Source organism: Pagrus major, chromosome 7 (assembly GCF_040436345.1).
Source record: "Pagrus major chromosome 7, Pma_NU_1.0".
Lineage (NCBI taxonomy): Eukaryota > Metazoa > Chordata > Actinopteri > Spariformes > Sparidae > Pagrus > Pagrus major.
In genome coordinates, this window is record NC_133221.1 from 6019802 (window position 1) to 6047122 (window position 27321).

At 42.0% G+C, this 27321-nt stretch overlaps 2 protein-coding genes across 3 annotated transcripts; one reads left to right on the plus strand and one right to left on the minus strand.

Moving 5' to 3' along the window:
• Window positions 1–746: 746 nt before the first annotated feature.
• On the plus strand, window positions 747–12890 carry hipk1a (homeodomain interacting protein kinase 1a). The gene is made up of 17 exons (XM_073469807.1): window positions 747–1065; window positions 2267–3011; window positions 3208–3581; window positions 3655–3778; window positions 4159–4278; window positions 4370–4456; window positions 4654–4835; window positions 4959–5109; window positions 6825–7029; window positions 7163–7281; window positions 7589–7726; window positions 8747–8898; window positions 8996–9148; window positions 10429–10599; window positions 10685–10878; window positions 10957–11087; window positions 11174–12890. Exons 2-17 carry the CDS (start codon window positions 2280–2282, stop codon window positions 11594–11596), a joined length of 3456 nt encoding a protein of 1151 aa, XP_073325908.1. The 5' UTR covers window positions 747–1065; window positions 2267–2279; the 3' UTR covers window positions 11597–12890.
• Window positions 12891–14051: 1161 nt separating this feature from the next.
• On the minus strand, window positions 14052–20693 carry sdf4 (stromal cell derived factor 4). Of its 2 annotated transcripts, none has more exons than XM_073469805.1 (7): window positions 20330–20693; window positions 19176–19474; window positions 17460–17596; window positions 17211–17324; window positions 16963–17121; window positions 15625–15800; window positions 14052–15520 (listed from the first exon to the last, which is right to left on the minus strand). In XM_073469805.1, exons 2-7 carry the CDS (start codon window positions 19466–19468, stop codon window positions 15344–15346), a joined length of 1056 nt encoding a protein of 351 aa, XP_073325906.1. In that variant the 5' UTR covers window positions 19469–19474; window positions 20330–20693; the 3' UTR covers window positions 14052–15343. The 2 variants fall into 2 exon arrangements, with proteins under 2 accessions (XP_073325906.1, XP_073325907.1); XM_073469806.1 differs by having other exon boundaries at window positions 20453–20675.
• Window positions 20694–27321: the final 6628 nt, after the last annotated feature.

Below are 27321 nucleotides of genomic sequence, written 5' to 3' on the forward strand. Positions count from 1 at the left end.
TAAAGTAACTAAAGTAGAAATACTGCTGATTACTGATTCAACTACACTTAAAACAGATGTAAACGGTGGTAAAGTGTTTGAGTGGGCCAATATTAAAGGAGCACTATGTCGATTTGGAAATTCACTCAAACTCGAAAACATATATTTTCCCAATAAGTGAATAAACAGGCTGTTCTCAGAGGGAAATAAAGTCCCCAGAACACTGTTTGAAGCTAGAAAGGTGGCAGGGTCCGCCACATATAAACACAGCAAAACAGTATGAAATTGTGTCGTCCTTTAAGGTCAGTTTGTTTACTCAGTTTATTCAGACATGAAAACAATCTGAAAAGTATTTTACACCCACCAAATAAAAGCAGTGGGGTAAAAAGTGCAATGTTTACCTCTGAAATGTGGTGCAGTAGATGAAAACAGTGATACAGTAGTGGGTCTAGTACTTGAGTAAATGTACTTGATTACATTCCACCACTGCTGGTCACTCATTCAGCTGCACTTCAACAGATTAAGGTTGATCAATAACAGATTTAAACTGTGATAAAGTCTTTAAGAAGGCTGAAGAAGAAGGAGAAAAAAAAAAAGGAAAACATAGACGATCTTTGTTGATGAATTCTGACGATCTTTGGCTGTCTGTCAGAGCCGTCGACGTCCGTCACGTCTCTCCGTGACGTCGGCGGCGGGGCAGGGAGGAAGTCCGGCGAGCAGACGGTCCGCGGTGATGTGATGGAGCCGTGTCCGGGCGACAGCGCTCATCATGAGGCTATCTGACGCTTTCCGCTCGCATTATGCACACATTTTCGCTCGCTTGACACGCGATGTGACTGCGGATTCGAGTCAGATGTGACTCGGATGGTTTGCAGCTAGCTAGCTAGCTGTTAGCTTAGCCGTCATCCCATCCCGGTAGAGTGAGAGAGCTCCAGCAGCAGCAGCAGCAGCAGGCAGCTAGCAGCTCAGCTGATCCGCTGCAGCAACACACAGAGCCCGGAGAGAAGATGATGATGGTGATGATGGTGATGATGATGAGGCCTTAAATGTCAGATCGGAGACGGTGTGTTCAGGCATCAAATACAGGTAATTACTGTACTGACAGACAGCAGTTACCTTTATTAGCAGTGGCGTGCACAGACAGCTGAAGGGGCTGTGGGGGGGGGGGGGGCCACAAGCCACAGCCCGGACCCTGCCAGGTGGAGACCAACAGGTAGACCTGGAGGCACACTTTTTTTTTTTTAAGGGGAACCTAAAATTTGCCATTTTTGCTCCACTTTTAATGTAAATTTTCAAAACAAACAAAAAAAAAAATGAAAAGAAAGAAAGAAAAGTAGCCCAATCACACCTGGAAATAAATGTAGTGGAGTAAAAGTACAGTATTTCTCTCTGGGATGTAGTGGAGTAGAAGTGTAAAGTAACTAAAAATAGAAATACTGCTGTTTGCTGATTCAGCTGCACTTACAACAGATGTAAACAGTGGTACAGTGTTTGAGTGGGCTTATAATAAAGGGGCACTATGTAGATTTGGAAACTCAAAATTGGCATTTTTACCTTCAGGTGCATCTCAAAAAATTCAAATATCATGGAAAAGTTCATTTTCCCCCCGTAATTTAATTAAAATAAGTGAAACTTTCATATATTCTAGATTCATTGACATATTTCAAGCCCAGTATCTCAAAATATTAGAATATTACCAGTTACTAGTCCTGCAGGAAGTGGAAATCAGCATCTCCTAACCCTGGAGACGCTGATTTCCTTTCTCCAGCAGGACTTGGCAGCTGCCCACAGTGCCAAAACTACCAGTACCTGGTTTGCTGACCATGGTATTACTGTGCTTGATTGGCCAGCCAACTATGGGGAGAATCTATGGGGTTCAGGTCAGCTGATCGCCTCTACGTCACGCTGCATTGATGCAGTAATTCATGCAAAAAGAGCACCGACCAAGAATTGAGTGCATAAATGAACATACTTTTCTTAGGGTTGACATTTCGTGTATTATAAAACCTTTTTTTGATCGGTCTTCTGTAAAATTCCACTGTTTTGAGATACTGGATTGTTGATTTTCATGCGCTGAGAGCCGTAATCATCAAGATTAACACAAAAAAAACATGAAAATTTCCCTTTTTTTAAATTAAATTATGGTAAAAAATGATGTTCTCATCTTTTGAGATGCACCTGTAATGATGACTCACTCTCAAAATAATTGCTGATTTGTTTTCTGTCCATCCACTTACGATTAATCAACTAATCATACGCGTCACGTCTCTTAACTCTTTGTCAACAGCTCGTCCACAGACATGGCGTCGCAGCTCCAGGTGTTCTCCTCCCCCTCTGTGTCCTCCAGTGCCTACTCCCGTTCAAAGAGGCTCAAAGTGGAGAACCCTGCCTGGGATGTGTCCAACCAGCTGGGAGACAATGGTTACTACCAGCAGAGCCCCACCCAGGGAGCTGCGCCCTCCACTTCTGGCTCAAACTTCAACCCGGTGTACAACTCCAACCAGGTGCACCCGCCGACGGCCGGCTCCCGGGAGCAGACGGTGGTGCGGGCGGCGGACAGCACAGGTAGCCTTCGCGGACCTCCCTCCTCCTCTTCCTCGTCGTCCTCCTCCAGCCGTCGCGTCAAGGATGCCGAGTCCTCCTCCCAGCCGTGCGACCTCTACCACAAGCAGTACAGCTTGAAGAGGAAGAGCGAGGAGGTGGACAGCAGCGACAGCGTCCAGATCCTGGAGGAGCTCTCCGCCCCCGTGGTCTCAAACCGCACCGGCGGTGGAGGGGGGACCACCACCGCTCAGTCCATAGCACATTCCACTTCTACCACAAAGAGCAGCAACTCCCACAGCGAGGGCGACTACCAGCTGGTCCAGCACGAGATCCTGTGCTCCATGTCCAACAGCTACGAGGTGCTGGAGTTCCTGGGGCGCGGCACCTTCGGCCAGGTGGCAAAATGCTGGAAGCGGGGCACAAACGAGATAGTGGCGATTAAGATCTTGAAGAATCATCCTTCTTATGCTCGGCAAGGTCAAATTGAGGCGAGTATGTTGTGTGAAATCACGACAGGTGAATCAAAACGTGGATTTAAAGGCAAAAAAACAGATTTTAGGATGTGTAATGACTCTGGCAATTTAAAGCAGTGAAAACCAGGTCTGACAGCACAAAAGGTGTCTGGTGTTTTATTCATTATCATCCATTAACAAACCCAATTATCCCTCTCCGTCCTCCCTGTAGGTGAGCATCCTGAGCAGACTGAGCACAGAGAACGCCGACGAGTTCAACTTCGTCCGCTCGTACGAGTGTTTCCAGCACAAGAACCACACGTGCCTTGTGTTCGAGATGCTGGAGCAGAACCTTTACGACTTCCTGAAGCACAGCAAGTTCAGCCCCCTGCTGCTCAAGTGCATCCGGCCCATCCTGCAGCAGGTCGCCACGGCTCTGATGAAGCTGAAAAGCCTGGGGCTGATCCACGCCGACCTGAAGCCCGAAAACATCATGTTAGTGGACCCTCTGAGGCAGCCGTACAGAGTGAAAGTCATTGATTTCGGCTCGGCCAGCCACGTGTCCAAAGCGGTTTGCTCCACCTACTTGCAGTCACGATACTACAGGTGAGTATTTAAGCCTGGATTAGTAAATTACTTGCTGTCATCTCGTCATTTGTTAATTTTGATGTGCTCGCAGAGCTCCGGAGATCATCCTGGGCCTTCCTTTCTGTGAAGCCATCGACATGTGGTCTTTGGGATGCGTCATCGCTGAGCTGTTCCTGGGATGGCCGCTTTATCCTGGTGCCTCAGAGTACGACCAGGTCAGCTGCAGCACGCTCATATACATCTTTATTCTCTGAAGTGACATTAGTGACATTTAAAGTGTGAAAAAGGATTACTGTATTTGGCAGTTCAGTTAGCAACTTTGTCAGAGTGTCAGACACGAGAGGAAGTGTGTCTTTTGCATTGAATACAAATCATGTTTCGGGACATGTGACAGATTAACTAAAGCAGTGACCTGTTTGCACATCAGCTTTTCACATGAATCTCATGTTTAAACCAACAAGATGACATTCAGAGGCAGACACACCCAGCCCTCAGGTGGTATCCGCTTTATAAACTGCTATTGAGCAGAAATGTAGGTCACATAGTTTTTACATTTGTCTCCTGCTAGTCACTGACTTTTTTTTCTCTCTCTCAGATTCGTTACATCTCCCAGACACAGGGCCTTCCAGCAGAGTACCTGCTGAGTGCAGGAACCAAAACCAGCCGCTTTTTCAACAGAGGCCCCGACTCGAGCTACCCCCTCTGGAGACTCAAAGTGAGTGAACACACAAAATGTCTGAGAGATTGTATCACAGGTGTATTTACAGCACATACACTGAGGTCTCACTGCGGCTCTTTTTCTGCAGACACCTGCGGAGCACGAGGCTGAGATGGGCATCAAATCGAAGGAGGCGAGAAAGTACATCTTCAACTGTCTGGATGATATGATGCAGGTGAGGAAGGAGCGGATTAATTCTAGGTCACCTCCTGCCGTTTGCAGTAATATTGAAGCTAGAACTTCTTATTTTGAATCCCCCCTCCAGCTGTATGTGCAACACTTTTGCTGTTAACAGGATTTTGAAGCGATGACATTGGGTGTACCAGGAGCTCTGACATGTTGCAGGTTGACAAACTTCCCGTCCCTCTGCAGGTGAACATGACAAACCTGGAGGGGACCGACATCCTGGCGGAGAAGGCCGACAGACGGGAGTTCATAGACCTGCTGAAGAAGATGCTGACGCTCGACGCAGACAAACGGATCACGCCCATGAAGACGCTGAACCATCCATTTGTTACCATGACACACCTGCTGCACTTCCCTCACAGCTCACAGTAAGAGAGTTGATTTTTTGTTTTCATTTAGTTATGATGAATAGCCTGACTGTGGTGATTGCACATTGCATTTAGTGTCTAGAATTCCATCTGTGTCGCTGACGATGTTTTATTTTTTTACAGTGTGAAGTCCTGTTTCCAAAACATGGATATATGCAAACGCAGATGCAGCGCCTTCGAGAACGGAAAAAATATGTTTGCCAGCAACAACACACCGAGTGCAGCCACCAACCTCACTGTCACCTTCAGTAGCCAACTAAACCAGCACAATCAGGTGAGAGCATTATCTGTAACCTGCCTCAGGGTCATTTTCTTTTTTCGTCTTAGCAATGTTCTTGTCGATCCTTGTTGAAGGTTATATCGGTCACTTTTAACAGTGATGGTCTGGGGCCTCGTTCATCGACCCTGCATGTCCTCATTTCTACGCAGAATCTGATTTATAGGTTTCTTCTTGTGCTAAAGAATATGATTTCCTGAAGATGTCCACTTACATTTTTATTTGGAAAACAAATGAATAAAGAAAGAAAGATTTTTCTTTTTTCTGGTGCTCCAATTTTTAAGTTCTAAATTTTTTTTTCACGAAAACAATTTGTTTTTTCTTGTGTCAAGCCGAGTGAAAAAAATTTTTTTATGGGGAATTTTTTTTTTTTTTTGAAACCCATTGAAAAAAAATGTTTTCAACAGGAAATTAAGGCTCATTTTTTTAAGTGTTCTCTCTGTAATACTCATTTTGACCACAAGAGGCACTCCTTATGCCCTGAATAAGATAAACAGCATCCATGTTCCTCCAGGGAGCAAAGAAGAGTAAAGAAATCATTTTTCTTGTTAAAAAAAATTTTCACTCGGCTCGACACATGAAAAAAACAAAACAAACAAAAAAAATGTTTTCACGAAAAAATACTTTTTCACCAAAAAAAAATGCTTTTATGAGAAAATGTTTTTTTCACAAGAACTTAAAAAGATTTTTTAAAGTTTTTTTTAAAGTTTTTTTAAGTGTTCTCTCTGTAATACTCATTTTGACCACAAGAGGCTGAAGTGCATCACTACTCATGTCCTGAATAAGATGAACACCATCCATGTTCCTCCAGGGAGCAAAGAAGAGTAAAGAAATAATTTTTCTTGTTAAATTTTTTTTTCACTCAGCTTGACACATGGAAAAAAACAAAAAAAAAAAGTTTTTTTTTCATGTATAAAAAAAAAATTTTCCACCAAAAAATGCTTTTTTAAAAAAAATTTAAAAAAGGTTTTTTCATGTGTGAAACAGTGAAAAAAAAATTCATGAGAAAATGTTTTTTTTCATGTGTTCAGCCAAGTGAAAAAAAATTTTTTCACAAGAAAATTTCTAAAGACTTTTAAGTGTTCTCTCTGTAATACTCATTTTGACCACAAGAGGCTGAAGTGCATCACTACTCATATCCTGAATAAGATGAACAGCATCCATGTTCCTCCAGAGGAGCAAAGAAGAAGAGAAGAAATATTTTTTCTTGTGAAAACATTTTTTTCACTCGGCTCGACACATGAAATAAACAATTCATGTGAAAAAATATTTTCAGAATAAAAAAGTTTTTTTCACAAAAAAAAATTAATGAAAAAACTTTTTTCACAGAAAAGTTTTTCATGAATTTTTTTTATTCATTCATGAATGAAAAAAAAACATTTTCACAAAAAAAATAAAAATTAACGAAAAAATGAAAAAAACAATTCATGTGAAAAAATATTTTCAGAATAAAAAAGTTTTTTTCACAAAAAAAAATTAATGAAAAAACTTTTTTCACAGAACTTTTTTTTTTCACAGAAAAAAGTTTTTCATGAAAATTTTTTTTTTAATTCATTCATTCATTCACACATGCCTGAGACCTTCCAGTATTTTAACCTCTGTGATGTTTTTCATGTTGCTCTTTCTGGGCTTTAAATCTACATTAAAACACCTCGTGTTTAGCTCTTATCAGGTTGTGAACAATGTGTCTTCCTGCATGTTGTGTCTTCCAGATGGCCTCTACAGGAGGCCAGTCCCTGTCCCTCAGCAGTAACGTCCCGCTGCTGAACTACCAGCCCGGTCTCTACCAACAGGCCACCATAAACATCCCCGGTCTGACCCAGCAGGGCGTGCCGCTGCAGACCAGACCCACCCAGCTCTGCACCCAGACTGAGCCCTTCCAGCAGACGCTCATCGTTTGCCCCCCGACCATCCAGGGTGAGAATGCAAGATGTTAGTGTCACATTTAATCAGCCAGCGACAAAGAAAAGAACCGTCTTATTGACATTTTCCTTTTGTGCCATTCTTAATGTAGTATTTATTTTGTGTCTATTCGTACGTTTCCTGATAGGTCTTCAAACATCCAATAAGCCCTCTGGTTATCCAGTGAGGATGGACAACTCGGTACCTTTAGTTCCTCAGAACCAGTCGTCTCAGTCTCTTCACATCCAGCCCGGCATGCTGGCACAGGTAAAAGCTTTTATTGTTTTGTTTATTCCAGTTTTTAATCCACTCATTGAAGGGGTCAGTATCAGCAGGGTCTAATATCAAAATCTGTGTACATGTTGTTGGTCTACATGTCCTCTGTGCTCTCTTCATAAAACAGCATTCATGTTCTGGTGTCACTGACTGAAAATTCTTCATCCAAAGCAAAGATTTTCTCCTCCTTTAGGATTCTGTAGGATATGAAGCGTATCTTTTTTGCTCTCAGTCTGTTTGGATGATTTCACACCTCCACTCCTGTCACCCTCCCCCCCCCCCACACACCTCCTCCCAGGCCTCCCTCGACCCCCTGCTGGTAAGCAGCCTGTACGCCTCAGTGGCGGGAATGCCGCGTTTAGACTCGGTCCGGCTGCCAGTTGGCTGCGGGGGTGAAAGCCTTGGCGGCTTACTGGATCAGAATGCCTCCATGCTGGTAAAAAAAAAACCCACCATCATCACAAGTCTGGTTGACAAATCTCTTCTTTCTTCCCCGTCGGCTGTGTCAGCTGACGTGTAGCGGAGCGTGGGACGCATGTTGCAGCTCATCGGGCTGGTTTGTGCTTTAGCTTGAAGCTTCAGGAGCTTGATGCATAAAACTGTGTAGAATCACAACAACAACTACGTGTACGCACAGAATTAGAAATATACACGCATATTTATAAAGGCGCTCAAACCCCTGGTTCAGTTGTAGTGGAACTGGCTGCACATACATCACACAAGTTCAGAGACATTTCCAGACAGAAAATGGTTAAAAATTGGCTCGACAGCGTCACATTTAAACCACCATGTGTTGAACTTTTGCGCCTTTTGGCACTGACGCTGTCTCACCAGTGTTCCAGCGTTCACTATCGCAGTGAAACCAGGATTGGCTTCTTCATTTCTTCCTCTCCTTATCTCACACTAACACATTTTTATCACTTTCAGGTGGGCCGTCTTGTTTCTGGACCCGCTCTGTTTTTCACGGTGCATGCTTTCTATGACGTGCATGCTTGGCATCAGAACCTGACAGGAATGGGGTTTTTTTTTCTCTCCTTTAAGCTTGGTTTGGTGTTCACTGCTTCTTAAATCACATTTTCCCTCTGAGCAGTAACAAGTGCAGCTCTGTCTGCACAGGATTAAGTCTGGAAGCAGGATACAGATTGTGGTCTTGCCGTCACATCTCTTATGTTCTGTTCAGCTGTGTGTGTGTGTGTGTGTGTGTGTGTGTGTGTGTGTGTGTGTGTGTGACATCTGCTGGATGTCTTGGTGTAGGACAGAGATGGGAACATTGGTGTTAGCCAGCAAACTGCATGTGCTCATCATGTCTTTTTATTTCAAACCGATTCTCTCAGAAAACAGCTCCGACTTCTGTTCTGTCTGGTCGACACTTTGTTTTCTTCTTAAAGTATTACCAGTGAAGGTTTTTGGAGTTGGAGTGTGTTGTTTTAACATGTGTTTATGTGTGTGTGTACAGCAGGGCTGGCCAGCAGGCACACAGCAGATCCTCATCCCTTCCACATGGCAACAGATGCCCGGCATGGCCATCCACAACCCCGGGCAGGCCGTGGTGCCCGACTCACCCATGGGAGCCCCCGTCCCCGACAATCAGCAGGCTTCAGGCTGGAGGTGAGTTTTAGTCCGACGGGACTCTTTGTCTTCACGCTGCGTTCAAACACAGCTTGTTTTAAAATAAGCGATTTTAATATTTTTCTTCTTTCCTCAGGGGTCGGCATGGAAGCCAGTACGATGGCGTCGGCCAGCAGGACTCTGCGGTTGGCCGTCACGCTGCCTCCCAAAGCCACAACTCAGGGGCCGCTCACTCAAGAGCCCAACAGGGCAAGAGGTCAAAGGGTCGACACGCAGAGAGCAGAGCCAGGTACGCTGTCAGACAATCACATTAACTACATGTGGTGGGGGGGCGGGACGGCCATAAATTGTAGTGGTTGAGGTTTGATCGCTGACTTCTTCATCCACGTGAGCTGCAGTGATTTGAAAACTAGTGTAGGTATGATTTTTTTGGAAAAAATTACAGATTCTTCATTCTGGTAAAAATGTATGTAAGTATGAGTATTACAAAAACAAACACAAAATAATGTTTATTCTCGTGCCAAAATGTATCCTCAGACGTGTCCAAATTTTTTTATTTTTTCTCCTGACAATCATTTTCCAAAATTCTCCTGAAAACAGATTTTTTATTTCACTCAGTTTCAAACGTGACAAAAAAAAATATTCTCCTGAATTTTTTTCTTTTTTTGTCTCCTGAAAAAAAAATTGTTGTCACGTGGTTTCACACATTAAAGAAAAAAACTTTCCTCGGCTTTGTAAAAGAAAAAAAAAAATTCTGGAGACAAAGTGTTTCACAGATTTAAAAAAATCCTGAGATGTGTCCAGAAAGCTTTTTCCCACTAAAACTTTATCTCACACATGAAAAGAAAAATTCTCCACCCATTCTCCTTTTTGTATAAAAAATATATTTACTCCATTTATCACATCAAAAAAAAATATCATCAGATGTGTTAAAAGTTTTCCCCCACTCGGTTTCACACAGGAAGGAAAAAAAATCCTCAGGTGTGTTAAAAACTTTTTTTAACCCCCACCACTCGGTTTCAAACATGACAAAAAAAATTCTCCTGATTTTTTTTTTTTTTTTAAATTATCTCCTGAAAAAAGATTTTTTTTTTCACACATGAAAAAAAAAAAATCCTGAGGCGTGTCCAAAAAAGTTTTTTTCCCACTAAAACTTTATTCCCCCCCTCGATCTCACACATGAAAAAAAAAAATTCTCCTGAAAATATTTTTTTTCCCACTTGGTTTCAAACGTAAAAAAAAAACATCTCCAGAAAAACTTTTTTTTTTACACCATATTACATAAAAAAAAAATCAGATGTGTTTAAAATTTTTTTTTTTTTTCTCCTGCCAAAACTCCCCCCCATCGGCTTCACACATGAAAAAAAAATGTCCAAAAATTCACTTGGTTTCTGACATAAAAATAAAAAAAAAATCACCTGAAAAAATTGAAGGAACCCAGACTGACTATTTCCATGAACTCATGAAATGAAGTAGGAATAGTTCTACGTTCTGAGTAAGCTGGCCTGGAAAGACCCAACAGATTCAGTTTCTGATCAGGCAGTGACAGAGTGTCTTTGTCCCCCCCAGGCCCGTGTCTTCAGTCCATTCGACCACCACTGTGGTCCACAACACTTCTACTTTTGCTGGTGACCAGTCTCAGCCCATCGTCATCTCTGACACACCCAGTCCCGCTGTCAGCATCATCACCATCCACAGCGACTCAGAGGACGAGGATGACAGGAAGTTCCCCGCCGCCTGGTGAGCTCATTTCCTGTCTGTGAAATCTGAACTGAAAAAAACAAAATCTGAAATAGTCCTTTACTCCTGTCTTATTCTCTCTTAGCTCTGGTACGAGTCAGAGGACGAACGTGATCAGCTGTGTGACGGTGCACGACTCCCACGACTCTGACTCTTCTACCAGCAGCCCCCTGAGCCCCAAAACCAACTCCCAGCCCGCCAAGTCTCTGGCCATCATCATGCCCTCAGTGAAGAGCCAGCCGGGGGAGAGCACAACCCACAAAGCTCCGGCAGCTCCAGGTACAACGATCAGTCCAGATTGACACAATATCAACTTTACTTACTGCTCACCTCATTCTGTCTGCTCTTCACTGGTAGATCAAGCTACAAGTGGCTCTGGAAAACCCAAGAAGGGGTCGACTCAGCAGTCCAGTCGGCCAGGAGACTCCAACACTGATCGCCATCAACGTGCCGCATCCAGCAGATCTCAGCCTCTTAACCTGAGTCAGGTAACAGCTTTCCAATGTAGCGGGCACAGGTTGTCTACATACCAACCCAGCAGGTGTGGTTATTCATCATTCTCTGTCGTTTCCAGGTACAGCAGGCTGTGATGTCATCATCCCTCGACCAAACAGGAAGCAGCAGTTCCCTGAGGCGGCAGCCCACGTACCCCCCTCCCGTCTCCTCCCACTCGTCCTTCAACACCCTCTTCAGCTCCACCCCGAACCTGTACGCCTACCCGGCCTCCGCCGCCCTGGCCTCCGTGTCCCAAGCCGTGGACCAGATGCAAGGTGGCTCGTCCCGCCACGGCAGGGCGAGCGGCGCTTACTCGTCCCTGGCTCTGCTGCAGAAGAACGGCAGCCTGGCCCTGGGAGGAGGCTCTGCTCCGGGACAGTACGGCAACCACCACCAACAGCAGCAGCAGCAGCAGCAGCAGCAGCAGCAGCTGGGAGGGCAGCCTTTCCACCACTCCAGTGCTCCTTACCAGCGAAAACTCAACCAGTATCCCTACCTGTAAAGACTGAAGCAAGAAGACCAAAACGGAGACCGCGACTAGAGAGGAGCACAAGCTCATCACGGCTGACTGTGATTCAACCCGACTTTTAAACTTTCCTTTTTACCGTCCGGTCGTTATTTCTCTGATTATTCTGGATCAGTATTTATGTTTTAATCATGGTCAGTTCTCTTTTTTTTTAATCCATTCCAACCTTGGGAGTTTTTCTTTGTGTCGCAACAAGCGTGTTAACAACGACAAAGACTGTACGGGATTAAAGGGCGATTACGTCCACGTCAGACAAAACGAGCGGGGATTGTCGCCCTTTTGACGTAAAACTGAAAACTCTGCTCACAGATGGAAACGTTACGTTGATTTTTTTACATTTTAAGCCTTTTTTTTTTTTTTTTTTTAATTTCACTTGAGAAATGTGCGTCGAGGCGTAAACTGGAACTTGCTGCTCTTTGTCGTTATAATCGTCAGAATCATCGAATAATCGTTTCACATATCCACGATCGCCTTATCGACTTATTTAGGCCAACGTCTTTTTATTTTAACTTTAACACGTCAGCAGGTCGCGATAAGTTAGATTTATATGTCGTATGTTTCATTAATGAATGTACTGTGTGTGTTTTATCTGTATTATGACAAAAAAAAATGGAGGAAGTGAGTAAGCTATGTACTGTACTGTGCAATGATGTGTCACTGTGTTTTCCATTCTGTTTGTTAGAACTGGCCGTTGACTTGATTATATTTATCTGTTAAGATGCAGTACGACTCAGTGTAGAAGTAGGTGTGTGGTGTGTTTAGAGGGGGTTTCCATGGTTTTTTTACAGGTTTAGGAGTTAATCTTAAGGTTGCATGTGTCTGACACGAAGTAGCATTCAGGACAAGTTCGTAAACTGCAGATTTAACCGCAGGAAAGGATTGTTAATGTTCTGTTTTAATTTGTACGACGAACACGTTAACGATATTGGGGGGGAAAAAAATGTAAAAGCTCTCGTCTTGTGAAGTGATGTTTGTGAAGTGAAGCGTGCACATTCAATCCGACTGGGGTTTTTTTCACGCCATCATGTAAGAGTCAAAGCCATTTAGATTGCCAACTGTAAAATTCACAGTAACGCGTTTCTAATTGTGAAGAATCAAATCTGACACATGATGATTTATAAGAATATTAATTGATGTTCAGTATGTAACCGCTTCTAAACTAAAATCATTGGTTTGGTGAAATGATGGTTGTTCCTACGATCCTGCTGTGTTGTGAAGTGCTACATTACATAGGACACACGATGAACCTTAACCCGTATATACGCAATAAAATCTGCACAAAACAGAATCTGGGACTCATTCATGATTAACAATTACACACTCATGTACATCTTAATTAAATCCAAGTTTTTAATTACATGAAACATTAAAACCTCAAATTTTAAAAAGCAGAAACCAGAGAATATTTGGCATTATTGCTTAAAAAATTATTTAAAATATATTTTTTTTAAGAGAATCAACCTTTAAATTTCTAAATGTTGCTCAATTTTATTGAAACATACGTTGTGTTCAGTGCTAAGTAGCAAATGTTAGCATGCTAACACACTAAACTTGGCTGGTAAATGTACTAGACATTATCTGTAGTTGGCTATAGATGCTAGAATTTAGCTAAATGTAGGATGTCAATTCCCTTTTTCCCCCCTAATTAGAAGACATTAGCATGCTAACTCATTAAAACTTAGATGGTGAAAATAGTGAATATGTTCTATGGTTTCTGTGTGCTAAAACATCATGCATAGTTGTCTATATACATTAGCATTTAGCTAAATGCAGAATGTCAATCCTGTTTTTCTCAGTCTGGTGACATCTTAAAACATAAGTCAAATTTTGAGAAACAGAAACCTGAGAATATTTGGATCAAATATTAATCATTCATCAGAATAATTTTTTAATTTTTCGACGATTGACTAATGATTAGTCAATCGTCGAAAAATTAAAAAGAAATTACTCTGATGAATGATTAATATTCATCAGCATAGTCACTGATTAGTCACTAATCAGTGCAACATTGCAGCTCTTGTTGGTTCAACTTTTAAATGTTGCACAACATTTGTTTAAACATACTTTGTGTTTGGTGCTAATTATCAAATGTTAGCATGCTAACAAAAACTGAAGGAGAATATGGTTAACATTTTCTATAGGTTCTCTAAATGTGTGCTAAACATGTTAGCATACTGACGTTACCATTTAGCTAAAAGCACCAATGACAGCTGCTAGCTAGCATGGCAGCAGAAATGCTCTTAATTTACCCAAACAGACTTCTTAAATCTGAATATTTGCTGTTTTTTTAGGCCTGTATGATAGAAAATGTATCTATCTTTGAGTTTTGGACTGTTTGTATGGATCATAAAAGCAACTTGTGGTCATTTTTAACAATGTTCTTCATTACTTTCAGGCCTAAAATCATCTCAACAGTGAAGAACTCCAGGACTTATGTAATTGATAAGAAATATTTATTGTTTATATTTGCATTACATTTTATAAAGCTGTGTCACATTCTGTTATCATAAATCTTATCTTACAATGCAAACAAGTCTGAGGACAGAGACGCCTGCAGCAGGATCCCAAATACGCCACAGGTCATCGAAAAATCTCAACAAAATGGATGAATGTGGTTTTCACTGTTTGTCCATGCAAGTAAAAACAAGGTACAGGTGAGTAAAGTAAGGACGATCATTCAAAACTGAACAGGAAAACGTCACCGAGACAAGCCTCCTACAACGAGCGGTAAAAAGTAATTACCTGTGACGTTCAATGATCCAATAAATAAACTCATCTGTTCCCACAACAAGAGGATGAATTAGTTTTAAGAGTCGAGATCAACACAACAGGCCTTCACACAGGAGACGGTCTGACCTGACACACGCAGGTGAAACTCATTAAATCAGCGACACCCGTGATTTTTCCTTCAATAAGTCGAAACGCCGGCCGTGAAAAAGGCACATCGTTCTCATAAATTAAAACTCTTTGCTTACATTTTCCTCTGACAATAAATTATTAGTGAACGTTTGTGCTAATTACTGTACTGAAGCAGTTTTTAAAAGTTGTACTTCTATGTTCTTAAACAATTAATACCCTGTTTATAAGTAGAAGGACGGATACTATCTATTATGGAATTTAGGACAATGATGTTATTTTGTGCGTCACCAATAAATCTCTTTTTATAACGATATCTCTGTTCATCCCAGCAGCATTATATTTATTTTTCGCAGGTTTTCTCTCTCTCATCGGTACGTGACAATGAATATTTACACTGTGTACAGACTCACCGGCCTTTAAAAAAAAACAAAAAAAACAAACGGATCCTGCAGAACAAATAGCTCGGGTTGCTGCGCCGACTCGCTCGCCACTGGCACCGGGAACGGAAAAAAATCTACTCAGGGTTGAAAAAAAATCCTCATATACACACATTTCACAATATTACACACATTTAAATTTGGAGTTGCTGCAGCGCCTCAAAAAGCCCAACATTTAAAAAGTCTAAGAGTCCGATGGCACACAGAAGGCGGACCATGTCAACTTTGATGGCTGGCAGACAGTCCAGGGGCTGAAGGAGGGATGTTTTCATATTTAGTCAGCAGTGAAAGAGGCCAGTGAGGCTTTTTAAACACACAATTGCACATTAGATCATCGTTACGTTGCCCCCTCCTCCTCTCGAGTTTGTCCGTGGAAGCAGGTGTAGAGGTGAGGAGTCGGGGGGGGGTGGGGGATGCTTTTTGTTCTTCAGAACTCCTCGTGAACATTTCTGGCGTAATCCATGAGCTTGCTGCCCGTGAAGTATTCGCTATACTTGAGAATCTCGTCCAGCTCCAGGTTATGGTTCTGGTTTTCATCGGCGACGGCGATCATCTGCCTGGCTTCGTTTAAAGCGTTGTGCTCGTTCATCGGGTCCATGTACTCCTTTGTATGTCGCACATAGGAAAGGAAAAGATCACGGCAGAGTTAGAAAGACATTTTAGCAGACTGGAAACACAGGAAGTCAGAAATCGAACAAGAAGTCTCACCTCCAGTTCCTCCATGGTTACGATGCCGTTACGATCTGCGTCGATGACTTCCTCGAACTCCTTCTTCCTCTCTCTGACCCAGTCGTCGTCGATGTCCTGAGCCTGCTGGTTCTCCACGGTGCCCACAGGTAAAGAGATGAACTCTGACAGCGTCAGCTTCTTGTCACCATCCTGATCTACAAAGGAAAGCACAATCAACGTCACATTTTATCCTGTAACTGTTAAATATATGTTAATAATGGGCCTCAACACAGAGGTCCACTGTACAGGTTCAACATTTAGCATTTTAAAATCAAATATGCAGATGTCATTGCAGATGTTCGCTGATGGAGAACAGATCTCCTCGTCACTAAGTACAAATGGAAACTTGCCAAAAGTGGTCTTTTGACTAAAATGCACGACAGCAACTAATGAATCAACTGATCAACAATTATAATAATCATGTAAGTCGTATGTGAAGGAAATATTCCTGATAATTTGCTGATTTCAGCCTCTAAAATGTGAAGATTTCCACCTTTTCTTTGTCTTATATGATACTCTTGTTATCTTTGGGTTTAAATCTGTAAAGAAGCCATTTAAAAGACTTTTTTTTCACTTTTTTCTTAAATCTTGTCAAACATTTAATCAAATGTTCTTCAGATTAATCCATCATTAAAATATCTTAAATAAAATGTAGTTATTTACAAGTTAAAATGTGTTAGCTGCAGCCCTTAGACATATATGACTTCTTGAGGCAAAATGCCAACAGGTATGTACGAGGAAATAGGAACATTTATGTAACCACTAAACCTGTTTCACACCGGCTGAGCCAGAATGATCTGCATCATCTACATTAACTCACAACAAACCAGGAAACATCAAGAGGTCACTGATATTTAAAATGCACCACACACACTGCCATCTTTCAGGTCTTGTATCGACGATGGAAGGAATAACCACTTGTGTACTTTGGTTTTACAGCCTGCAACTGTACGGTTTGTGTTCACTCTCACTGTCTTATCAGCATGAAGTCCAATATTAACAGACAGCTATAAAAACTGACTGTACGCTACCTGCCGGGCAACACGCATCACGGACGAGGTAAGCAAAGAGTCGGTAAACATAGTGGAGAAGTTAGCAGCTGAACAGACGGATATTCGTCTCAGGGCTTTTGATGCGATCCAATAAAAAGGAAACAGGAGAGTCAATATTTGAATTACCTTCATCACAAAGCCAAGAACATGACTCTTAATGCTAACGTTGCTCTGTATCTACTGGATGTGTAAATACGCTGCTGTTTGCCAACACGTTTGCTTAAGGTGATAACATGTCAGTCTTGTTTTGTGGGTAAAAACGTACCCAAGTCGCGCACGATCTCCTTCACCATGTATTTGAGCATCCCTCTGCTGTGCTCGGGGTGAAGGAAGGACAGGAACTCCTGCTCGTTCAGCAGCTGGTCGGCCGGGGTGTTGTCAGCCTGAAACCAGCGGTCCTTCAGGCTCTCCAGCACCTCCTGAGCTGTACGATGACGAGAAGATAAACATTCAAATCAGTTATTTTGTTATTTAAATCTGCAGCACACAACACATGACATTCTCTAGACTTACTCTCCTCGTCCAGCTTCAGGTCTTCATTATTCTTTATTTTCTCAGCAATCTCTTTCTCGATGAAACCTTTGCTGGCCAGAAATTTGACTCTGTATTCGTCCCACGTCACGTGACCTGTGGACGACACGTGAATTGATCAACACAGTAAATATTTATCAGCTGAGGACGCAGTGTTGCTCACAGAGGCCACGAGTCTGACAGATATTCGAGAACACACTCGTGCTTTGAATTATAATTTTTCTCTCTCACCGTCGCCGTCTGGGTCCACGGCACGGAAACTGTTCTTGTTCTCCATCATGGCCTCCTGGAAGTGCTCCTCCGTCTTCTCCATAATCCAGCGCTGCATCTCTTTGGCGCTCACGCTCCTGTCCTTGTTGAAATCAACTCTGTCAGGAGAGATTTTAAAGAAGAAATTAGCTGCTAATTTAATTTGAGTTATTGGACATTAACAGCGTCACTGTTTCATTAAACTGCTCACACACTGTATATCATCGGCTGTTAACGAGCCGTGTGATTTATGATCCGTCTGGCTGGTGTCCAAATCTGGTGCTTTTGTTTAAACCTGCCAAGCGCTAATAGCTTTAACACTGAAAATACTTTTCCATTTAAGGTAAAATGAGGGAAGAATAGTGAGGATGTTTATCAGGACAGGGAGAAGGATTAGTTTAACAAACATTTTGTGATTCTTCTACTCGACTGCATTTCAGAGGATGTTGTACGTTTTATTCCACTACAGTTATTTAAAAGCTGTAGTTGCTAGTGACCACACAGATAAGGATTTTACACGACTGCATATGTCCACTGGTCGACCATTGCACTCCTATAACACTGTTGGACAGCATACAGCAGATACCAGAGATACTGTCTCCTTTAGTCCACGTATACTTCTTCTTTTTCAAAAGCTGACGCCCAAAAGACCAACGATGTAACTTAACCACTGAGTGACATCACTGGAGGCAGTTCATCAGATTACATGCAGCGTCCTCTGGAGCCACAAAAGGCTTTATACTACTTTTCTTCTCATATGCAGAAGAACTCGTTAAGACCTGTGAACAACCTTTAATGTGGTGGAGCGACACAATAATCTTGAGGTTTGTTGGACTGTTGATAAAACAAGACGATGTGAAGGCATCACTTCAAAATTGTTTCATGGATCGGTCAAGAAAATATCCAGAATGAAAATACTAATTAGTTGCAGAACTATTTAAGATAATTCATAATTAGTTTCATTTCATCCGACTAAAGGAAGAATGCTGCTTGAATATTAATGCATGTGTAATAATAATAAACAAATAATATACTACAAGTAAGTACATGTTCCTGATACTACTTCTGTAATTTTACTTTTCAATGTCTTATTAATCTTATAACAGAACATTTTTACAGTGTGGTGTGAGTACTTTCACTTGAACCGGCCATAAGGAAACTTATTTTTGTTTCTACTTATCATTCTGAAGGAAATTCTGATTGCAAAGTGCGATGGCTGATGAAAAATAACACCATCCATATATAGATTGGTTCCCTACAAGCCTAGCTTTCTCTATGCTAATCGGTCTGCCACCAGGCTCCAGACAAATTAGGGTTGATTTACGGCACAAAAGAAGCACGTCTGCAATTGTGCAAACAAAATAAGAAGAGGCATTGTTTCCCCGAGTCGCCAGCCCGAGGTAACAACAACTGTGGAAACGCTGCAGAAAATAACGAACCCTCGCTGACTGAGGACACTCAGCTCACTTTCTCATCCTGTGTGTTTTGCAATACCGGGATGTTGGGACACACACAAAGCACATCCAACCGCATCTGGGATATATAACTAGTCTAGTGTTCAGATGTTTGGCATTCAAAAGTCCTGGGTCTGCATCCTGACCTCTGAAAGAACCGGACCGGCAGCTCAAGTATGCAGCTCAGCAATGCTGCAACTCCTAACGGATGGATGATATGAAAGAATGAAAAACATTGTCTCACTTGGTGAAAATGTCAATCAGCTTCTTTCTGTTCCTCCTCGGCTCCGAGTCCTCGTCGAACTCCTCCATCTCTTTACCCAGGAACACCTCCTGATGGAAGTCCTTATTGAGGTGGCCGTCCATCTCCATCTTCACCCCGTTCAGGTGGTCCGGGGGAAGGATCTCGTTCTCATCCTTGACGGGTAGGTTCTTCTCTTTAGTGGCTGACATGTTGGCTGGCCGTGCGTCCACATCCGTGGCTTGGAGGAGGATGCAGATGAGCAGAGACGCAGACAGGAGGCTGCCTGAAGCCATGACTGCCTGAAGAAAAGTCAATATAAAAGCAGAGGATTAGCTATAAGCTGAAAATTAAAAGGTATCTGCAGCATTCACACAGTCAAATTGCAGGTTTTTGCACTTGCTGCCTGGACTGTAATGCTACGTTCAAGGCGAACGGGATTTTCCACTATTGCAACACGCCCACTGGAAAATCCCATTCCCGTCCACCTCATCGATACTTCCAAGTACAGGACTCAAGAGGAGGATAAAAAAATGTGTTGGATCAAAAACAGCTAGAGTCAATAAAAGCCTTCAACATCCAAAGAAATACACAAATACAGACAGTCCGAAGCAAAACAGTTGACGTAAATCCACATTAGCTATTAAGGAAAGTGAATGCAACTTTAAAACTCGCTCTGTATCTGCTGCTGTTGGTTCATTTGCCATTTAAAATAATAATAAATAATAAATAATAATAAATAAAACACAACTCATCTAACGTTTTGTAGCTAGCGTTAATGTAGTCCGAGTATTCCTGAATGCTCCACAAGGTTATAACGATGACTTAGCTGTCAAGCATCGTCGTGTCGCATTTACTTGTGTTATTTACGCGCAAATAATATCAACGTTAGCGTCATTTCCCAGCAGGTAACTAAGAAAACTGCTAATATAAGAAACCCGACTCTTGTTTCTTCACCTAAACAACGGACAGCTCGTGAATTTAGCCTCGTCACGTCAGTCGACTTAACCCCGATCCCCGCAGTTGACTATGCTAGCTAGCTAGCTAAGCGGCTAACACGAGCAGGCTAACAACAAACAATAACACAAAACAGCGTTGTGAGTTCGCGTTATCCGGTGACATGGTGAACAGTCGACATGAAGGAGTGAACGACCAACCTGTGTGGAGAAAGTTCAGACGACTTGGGTGAGTGAGTGAGTGAGGAGCTGGCTAACTGCTGCTGCTGCTGCGGTATGTGTAGCGCTACCAGCTGCTAGCTTGACTTCCTATTTAAAACAGACCTGCGGTAGATCCAGTAAGGAGCTGTCACACTCCAGTTCCTGTACACGTGGCCCGTCCAACAACACTCCCCCTCTCCCGGAGTGTGCGGGGACGGCTCGGTCCACAACACCGCCGAGGAAATGTGTTCCGGCTGCGAAAGCACTCGCCGATTGGTGCCAGTTAGCGTTAATTCACTCAAGATGTGAGTTGGACCGGTTGCTAGCTCGGCTGGTTGTCCTGATGAAAGTGTGCTAAGCTAGCGACATTCACATGCACAACTTCCGGTTTGCACTTTCAAAATAAAACTCGTATTGACTTGTTTTTTGTTATAAAGAAGTGTAAAGTAATAACAGATGAATGGTGGGAAAAAAAATACCTGAAAGTAATTGAAAAAAAAATGAAAAAGAAAACAAAAAAACAGCCTATAGTCTTGTATTGGATGCTGGACAGTGCCCAGTTGTTGTTTTTTTAAATTTCATTCATCTTTAAAGCAACATTATGTCGAAATTAGCATTTTGTCTGATTTGGCGCCCGCCACAGTTTCTTGTAAATACAAATTAGGTGCAGGTGTAGGTGCCGACTACAAACAAAACTCATTACGTCATAACAGTGTTATGTGTTGAAAGCTTGTATGTTGAAGTAAACATGTATGTAATGCTGTGATCCTACCCTCTCACTGAAGTTACATAGTGCAGAAACCATCGACATGTTTTTGAAGCTGTTATTTTGAGGCAGAAAAAGTTACATAATGTTGCTTTACAATTTTAAACAGTTAACATATTTAAATTGATTTGTGGGTGTTTAAATTGACATATTACTTATTACACCTCATGAGACAGTTTTCTTTATTTCAATTACATTTTTTATTGACTGATTACATTTTTCTTTGAGAACAATTTAGAAAATGTTCAATTTACCTGAGCTGCATGTCTTTTGAGAATGTGGGAAGAAACCGGAGCGCCCGGAGGAAACCCACTGAGTCACGGGGAGATCATGCAAACGCCACACAGACAGGAAGAGGGCCCAGATTCAAAACCAGGACCCTTCTGCTGTGAGGCCACCGTGCTAACCACTCAGAAGTGGGGATGCATGAGTTGGCCATTGATACAGTCAGTGGTGATATGCGCCTGGGCGGAGCTGTGCAGTGTACACGAGAGAGCCGAACACGTCAATCACCGGCGAGGAAGACAACTCGCTGATCTTTGTTACCAGCTGGCTCGTAGTGTTTTCACTTTCTGAGTCTGTGTGTGGGTGTGTATGTAGTCATGGCAAAATGTGGTCCTGGAGACACATTTTGCAACAGCACGGCATTATTATCCCACCCGAGTTCTCACAGGACCCGAGCTACTCCACCTGTGATTGGTTGGCTTCGTTAGTTGTGTTCTCTATGCTTGACTCAAACTGTTAACTCACACATTAGCTGTGGTAATGTCTGTTTCTCTGTTTTTGAGCTGTAGTTTTGCGGGTAACCACACCGGCCTCTCTGCCTCGCTCCCGGTATGCTGCTGCTCCTCTTGGGGTCACACATCTGGAGATCCTGAAGCCCAGAGACACTCTTGTTAGAGCGGACCGGCCGGCTGTCCACAGGACGGGGACAGCAGACACGGAAGGACAGCTGAGAACAGGCACTCAATCTCCCTTTCTCTTTTTGTCCAGCAGTCCGTGGCCCTGGTAGACTGCTGGACAACAAGAGGAAGTGAGATCAGTGGGACCCGTGGCCACGTGCCTGTTCTCGGTTGCCTGAGACCAGGAGAGGGCCCGAAGAGGACGGTGTGTTAACCCACAAAACTACAGCTCAAAAACACAGAGAAACAGACATTACCATAGCTAATGTGTGAGTTAGCAGTTTGAGTCACGCATAGAGAATGCATCACATCTTCTCCCTCATCCAAGAGAAGACGCGTTGGACTCGGCTCTTCTTCGTCCTCTTCTTCTCCTTGGTCCTGATCTCATCTGAAAATCAAAGGACTTTAAATAACTCAACTGTCCTCCAAATGCACAACAATTCGACCACAAGCTGATGTGACTTTTGCTTACCACATGCGTTGGAGTGTTGAGACATGCAGACCATCTTGTCACTTTCTTTAACTTCCACTATGGACTCTGATGTCGTGTCCAGTCCAGCCTGCAAACTAAACACACAAACACACAGTGTAAACTTCACACAGAGGTAAACAGACTCTGAAATCTGCTCCCAACCTTGACAACCTGAACCGTTTCCTACTGTGTTTGAGAAATGAGTTTCATGACCAGAGGAAGTCATCTCACCTAACTGAACTCTCCTCATCTTCCAATTCTGTTGTGTTATCAGGTGCCGCAGGTCCAACCTTGATCTTGCAAAGTGATCTGCGGCAATCCTGGCTGTCCAGGTCTGTTGCAGGATTTACCATCATCACACCTGATGGTTGGACTGTAGGAGATGGACTGTGGTGGTCTGGTTGAATGTTGTCATTGGCATCGTCCGTCATAGCAGTGGCAGGAGGCTCACATTTCAAGGACTCATGTATAGAAGTTGAGGGTTGACTGCTGGGCAAGTTGTTCCCGAAATTAAAAATCATACTAAACACACACACAAAGAATCAGGTTAATATACCTGCTTTTGTCTTGACTCCCTTGAACCTGAGGGAGAAGTTTTAGGACCAGAAGAAATGATCTCACCAAGAGTCAGTGTCTGATGACGTGCTCCATTGAGGTGGCGGACGACGGACTGGTGGCCTCTTTTGAGCATATCCTGAAGAATCATTTCTGTTGAAGCGATTGGTAATGACGGGATGTTTGAAGACTATTTTTGCTTTTGTTTTCCATTGAGGTGGCAGAGGACAGACGGAAGGCCTTTGAGCAGATCCTGAAGCATCATTGCTGTCGAAGCTATTGGTAATGAATGGATGTTTGAGGACTTCACTGGGAGTGATCCTCTCTTCCGGATCCAGTTTCAGCATGGCCTCCAGGAGCTCGAAACATTGGTCTAGCTCTACGGTGTTAGCTTGGTTCCCCATCTAGTTATGGAAACAATGGTCAAATCCATGGTCAGTCAAGTCGTCGTTGTGTTACATAAAAAGACAATCAATTATAGCGACAACATAAGTCACTTAGTACTTACTCTTTTCCAATCATCCAGAGTTCTGATATCGACATTGCAGACACTCTCGTTAGATGCACATCCAAAATACTCCTCCGGTGTCTAAAAGAAGGTTCAGTGTAATGTTATACATGTATTCTCAATAAATCTAACTGAATAACTGTTCAATGGTGTGAAATGTAAACACGTTATCATAATTAGAGGAGAGTCTGGCAAAGATGAAATAACTTTTGAAAAAGTAACAGAAGGTTTGTTGGGGTACCTTGATCCTCCAGCTGTTGCTGCCAGTTTTGTTGAAATACTTCTCTGTGTATTTCCCATTTTTAAGAAGATGGTCTGCCAGCTGACCAAAGGTTTGAATGATGAAGAGCATCTGGAGATAAAACACAACATCACATCAAGACATGCAATGCTAAGACTAATAACTCCCATCATAGCTAACGTCAATTTAGAGCATTTTAATCAGTTTGAACAAAAGACTACCTTAACCCTAACCCAATGGGTGTATAGTTTATTTCCTTCCCTATTTTATTTGTCCTATTTTATTTTATTTGTTCATTCTGAATTCCTTGGCGTGGTAATGAAACTGATGGTAATAGGGATTGACTGATGTGTTTATTCGGGGCAGATTACCAATTATTGGTAATCAAGTAGACTGATGACCAATATTTAAAAGGGATATACATTGGCATTAAAAATAAAGTCTCAATGTCCAAATTTAGAATAACCAGTGATGTTACTAAGTACAATTTAATCAAGCGCTACACTTAAGTACAATTTTGAGGTACTATACATGAGAATTTCCTTTTGGCAAGGCAGGTTTTCATCATTGAGAACAATTAAAAGCAAAAACCAAAAGCGCAAGTGAACATCGCCGACTCAAGCAATAGAGTGTCACTATAGTATATGACTTACTGCAGCATATTCACTTGTTGCCCAGTGCAGCATCTCTCCGGTGACCATACTGAACATAAAATTGCCCAGTGTCCACATATCAATGGCCTCAGAAAGTGGTTGGCCCAAAATAACTTCTGGGGCCCTGAAAGTGGGGGAAAAAAAGCATTCAACAAAATGTGTCAAATTACGAGATATTAAGATCCCAGAATGCAAGTCTACTAACTCGCTCCAGTACAATAACAATGAGTGTTGTTTGAGACCCTACCTGTGGGGAAGTACTTGCACTATCTTGCCCTTCTTCACTTTTGATGTTTTCATGGCCGATCCGAAGTCTATCACCTTGAGTGCTAAGGGTTGTCTAACATGATCCACCAGCATTATGTTGTTCAGTTTTAAATCACCGTGGATTATCCCGACGCTCTTCAGTGCATCCAATGCTGTGGCTATCTGCAAGTACAAGGCAAGTAATACAATTCAGGGAACTGCCACAATTTAAACTGATCAGTGTTTTATGCTTTCTGTCTACTGTATTCATACCTGTTGGACTATGGTTCTGACGTGACTCAGCTTCAACGGGCGAGACTCAAACCTTATAATGTAGTCAAGTAAGCTCATATCCAGTGCCTCAAACACCATCGCCTTTCCAAACGTAGTGTCGAATGAATCATAAAACTTGACTATATTGCGTTGGTCCAAGTTGTGCTGCATCAAAATGTTCAGCGCGGATATCTGAGGACATTAAAGAAAGATAGTGGAAAGAGATTAAAGAAAGATAGTGGAAAATAGTGATGTCTGGGACAATGCTGTGGCACTTCAACTTAACAACAGATAGTTGTGTTACTGTACAAACTATCACTGTATCTTTACATAGTAAACATTTGTCAATAGCTGTATCTTTTAATTTATCATTAAATAGCACCTACTAAAGGGAAATGCTTTTTTTGCACTTATGATTACATACTTTATATAACTGACTGCTTGTTCTAGGCACTGACTACACCACCATACAATCTTTTTTACAGCTGTGAAAAAAACAACAAATTGTAACGAATTGACCAACCTCCTGGTCATTTTGGGGGGATGTGGGGATCTTTATAGCCACGATGCGTTTAGAGTCCTTTTCCTGACATCTCAGCACCTTTCCAAAGGCGCCTTCTCCCAGAGTGTTCAAAAGTCTGTATTTCTCGGGGAGTTCGAAGGAAAACGGTTGGTCGTGTGCTCTCCGGTCGACTGTGGAGCTTTTTTGACCCATTTTTCTTCTCAGAAAGCTGAAACAAAATGGGTAAAAAAAATTAAAAAAACAAGACAAGGGAGAAATTACATTTTTGTTCTCTTTTAATCCCTTTAAAGGACCATAAAAGTGTTTCAGATCTGCTATAGATTGTGTTTACTTCCAGTGGTTTCCGTCCTGTCACACACACAGAGCGTGTAAAAACACTAATTTGGATGGTATCTTGAGGTCTTATCAAAATTGTGAAAAAGTGTTAATGTTCAGCATCAAGTTGTTAAATGTAAGCTGCAGTTTGCTTAACTTTACATACATCTGATCCTCTTTTTGAGCTTTGAATGCAGTAAAAAATATACTAGAAACAGCCAGTGGCTTCAGTAAATGACTAAAAAAGATCTTGATGTTGTTAATTTCTCTCTTCTTTTACAACTCTGGTTGCACATGACAGGATAACTGGAGCATCTGACAGAAAGAGAGAGAGTTAGAAGGAGCGACTTACCTGTATTACAGTACTACATCGACAGTCGTCTTCTTTGAAACTGTGGTTGAAGTTATTCGTTAACTTGAGGGATGTTTCTTGTCTGACTTGCTCACAGGAAACCGATCAGACTTCTTCCAGATCTGCTTTAAATTTTGTGTGACAACAATTCTAAAACTGGCTTTAATGTCAAATTCAGAAAACTAGTGTTTCCTTACCGACCTCAGATTTAAGGTAAACAGAATGTTGCATGAGCGGAGATAAATTGAACAATAACAAATGTTGAATTTGAAGAGAAATGTGATTAAATACACTGAATAGTTGGCGGTCACAGTATATAATCAGTCTATCAGAGTCTAAAGTGATGAAATGTTATTTTATTGGGTTATTACATCAATTAAACTGTATCTTTAGATCCATCCTCACTCTCTAAGATGCTGAGGCCTCTGCAGCTATAGCAGTATGCTCCGACAGGGGATCAATGTATAATAATAATAATAATGAGGTAGTAAAGAAGGATGTATGTCATCACAAGGCACATTAACACATTCACACACACATTGGATGGCCTTTTTTCCTGTATCTTTGTGTATTATGGACATTAGCGCTAACAGAAACAAAAAATAAGCCTGAATCTTTTTCTGTCACAGTATAATTTTACAGATAACCTGTTAAATCTATGTGCATAAGTTTCACAATATTTTAGAAATCATTAACACATACAATGCATTGTTTCCCACAAAATCAGACTTTAATTGTGGCAGTGGCTGTCCAGCTGGGGTGCCATAGGGCGTGAGCCGGCGAAGCACCACAAATAAATTAATGTGTGGGAAACACTGCAATGGTAGATATACTTTTCTTGTAAGTACATGACGAAACAATTGCATATGAATACCAAAATATAAAGAGACAAGCTAAATATACAGTGTTTACCTAACCTAATAAATGAGTATGAAAATAAAGATTTGTTTGTTTTTTTTAACAGAAATCAAAATGTGTGTTAGTCTACCTAGAGTAATCAGTAACCAGTTAATCCAGATATGTGTGTACAATTTATGAAAAGTGTGTCATATCACCTTCACATTACATGTTTATGACCCAAAATTTCCTATCGTTGGTGGAGGGGATGGTGGTGCAGTTTCCACCCAACAAAAAAACTTATATTTTTGTTGAGAAGTCAGGACATTTTCCAGTAATGTTTGTGGGA